General features: G+C 51.8%; 1 protein-coding gene across 1 annotated transcript in view; it reads left to right on the top strand.

The window, feature by feature from the left end:
• Positions 1–6: 6 nt before the first annotated feature.
• NBL1 (neuroblastoma 1, DAN family BMP antagonist) overlaps positions 7–2,732 on the top strand; it is a 12,144-nt gene continuing 9,418 nt past the window's right edge. Inside the window, exon 1 of the mRNA XM_009709017.1 lies at positions 7–44. Coding sequence (XP_009707319.1) covers positions 22–44 — 23 coding nt within the window. The 5' untranslated portion in view covers positions 7–21. The remainder of the gene's footprint in view (positions 45–2,732) is intronic.

The following is a 2,732-nucleotide window of genomic DNA, read 5'->3' as shown; positions in this document are numbered from 1 at the left end:
CGCGGCCCCGGACCCCATGGGATGTGCCCGCCGTCGCCTGGGTGGTGAGTACCCCTCGGACCCCTCGGCTTTGTGCCTCCCCCCCAAAAAAACCCGAGCGGACCTGCCGCTTTTTTCTCCGCCGCTGATCAGCACCAGATTTTCCGCCTCTTTTCCTCTCCCTTCTATTCTCTTCTTACCCCCACCCCCCGGTGACTGATGCCGGGAGGATGAGAATATTGCCACGGGCAGAAATCAGTTGCAGATGAGGCAGACTTGGGAGTGTGTGTGTGTGTGTGCGGGGGGGGAAATCTGCTGTGCAATCGTTAAGCTGTTTCCACCGCCGCTTTAGCTCAAATAAAATAAAAGAATAGGATACGGGGAGCCGCCGCGCTCGATCGGTTGCACATCTGTGGTACAGAGCCCTTCCCATCTATTTCAGGTTTCGAACAAAAGTGCCGAGGAAAGAACAGGACCGTTCGGTATCTATCGATTAACCGCAGCACCAGGGGATGTGTAGTAGTTCGGGTATCATGAAGGAAGGAAATTTTCCTGATGGCAAGGCAGTAAACTTTTGTTACTTGAGAAGTTTGCACTGGGGACAAATTTATATCCGTGTATCCTACAAATAGTTTTTGTGCTCACTGGAATATTACAAAGGCTGATACCCGATATCTCTCTACCTGTTTCTTGAGTCGTAACATAGTACTTCAGTATTTGCAGCAATCCTTATTTCTTATATACAACAATCTCTACATTTTATGCGCAGTGGGGATTTCTCTTTTCCTCTGAGAGGTGTTCCAGGGACAGAACATGCTTTAGCTCGTTTTCAGGCTGCATTAAAGTTGATCCGGACAATCCCTTGTTGCCTGCTAATATTTCTCTTACGAGGGCACTCTTACGAGAAACTTATGCTCTGCTCCACAATCTAGCTTTTACGTATAGGATTAACCCCATCAAATTCAAAATTCAGCCTGCGTGAAGTGTCTGTGGATTTGGGGCACCACAGCTTTTTTGGGGAAAAATCCGCACCCGACTGCAAGTGGAGTGGGAAGGATCCTAGTGATACGGTGAGGCCCAGATCTTCCCTTGTATTTTTAGCCTAAGGACTTAATGTCCTCTTTGCAATGTCCAACCAGCCAAAAATCAGCTGTATACAACGGGCACTTTGCTTTTCGAAGGCAGTCTCCCATCTCAAAAAAGGCAGCTCGCCTCAAATTTGCAAACCGCAGGATGGGAAATGGAATTTGCCTTCAGTATAAAAATCCCAAGTGTTTGCAAACAGCCCTGCGAAGAATCCCGGCTCTTGGCTTGACCTCTCTGCGCTGAATTCCAGCTTGGGGAGTTTGCGGTCTCGCAAAAAGGGCAAACGAGCAAAGTCTTCCTGAGTGCCCGGTCGTCTTTCCAGAGCGAGGAAAACGGTCAAGCTGAAGGGAATTTTGGGTGCTTAGGAAGTGCAGGATTGGGCCCTCAGCCAAAACGCTTTTAAAGTAGCCTTGAAGACCTGCCCGTGTGTTGGAGTGACTTTGCTCGCGGCGTGTGTTGGCATCGCCGAGGTCATCTTAAGCTGGTATAGTCGTGGGAAACCTGCCGGAGAAGCAGAGTAAACTCCTGGGCAGTTATTTCTCCCCGAGCTCTGTGCTGTTCCCATGAAAGTGTTAGCAATACCTCCGCCGGCTCCCGTATCGTAGCTGCAACGACCGCAGGGCAGGCAGACCCGGGGACTTGCTCCGTCCTGGAGCCTTGCTCCAGCTCTTTTTTTTTTGAAGTCTGCTGGAAAAAACCCAAACCTTCGCTGTAGTCACCCAGGCTCGGCGATCCCCTGCGATAAAGCAAGGACCAGAGTGCCGGCGGGTCCGGCACGGCTTAAAGCAAAGAAACTTCACACCAACTCAAATCAGACTCTTAAAAACCCAAACGGCTGATAAAATTGTCCTTTTGGGGGAGGACCGGAGTGGGAATGAGGGGTGGTCTGTCCTCCACGCCTCCCCTTAGCACTGGCAGGAGCTGTGCTTGCCGTTTCCCCAGACCTTTGTTTCCCTCGCAGCGCTGTTTAGGGAGGGAGCGACACGGGGCGGTGGGGGCCAGGGCTTTCCTGGGCGTGAATTAGCACCGATGGTGGGAATGGAGCAACCCAACGCCCATTTGTACCAGTTGTGGAGCTGGGCTGGGCCGCTACCCCCATTCCAGCCTTTCGGAGTTGAGCTTTGGAAATGGCGTCAGGATGGGGCCCTCGCTTTGGTCACTCTCTTAAGCCTCCTTCTCTGATACAGAGCTCCGACGACTTGTCCAGAGAGGGGGGAAAAGACCGGCATTCGGTTCATGGTTTGATTTCATTGTGGTTATTGGGCCCAATCCTGCAGTTTTAGGAGAGACTAAGTGCCAAGTGTGGGGTCAGCCCCCAGCACGTCTGGTAGCAATTGAAAATACCAACGGGGCTGTGGGCTGCTACGTTCCCCCCGAAAGCCCCTGGCCCTGCACCTCCATGTCTTTTTATGCTTCGGTATCGGAGATGCTGCAGTCAGTGCTGTGGGTAAATAACAGAGACGTTGGGTTTTATGTCGTCAAAACTGAGAAGGCTGGTGCAGTGTAAAGCGGAGATTAAAGGAGGGCAAAGCAGCGCTCGAGTCGACTGGATTTCTGCTGTTGTGACCAGGACGTGGCTTAAACGGGTGTAAAGGAGGAGGGAAACTGCAGGAAGGATCCTGAACCGACACTGAAAGATCCACAGCTTCACCCACAGCCCCCTTTCT

The sequence above is a fragment of the Cariama cristata genome, unplaced genomic scaffold, assembly GCF_000690535.1.
Source record: "Cariama cristata isolate BGI_N322 unplaced genomic scaffold, ASM69053v1 scaffold16781, whole genome shotgun sequence".
Classification (NCBI taxonomy): Eukaryota; Metazoa; Chordata; class Aves; order Cariamiformes; family Cariamidae; genus Cariama; species Cariama cristata.
Note: the sequence above shows the minus strand (reverse complement) of the source record. Positions and strands in the feature narration are given on the sequence as shown.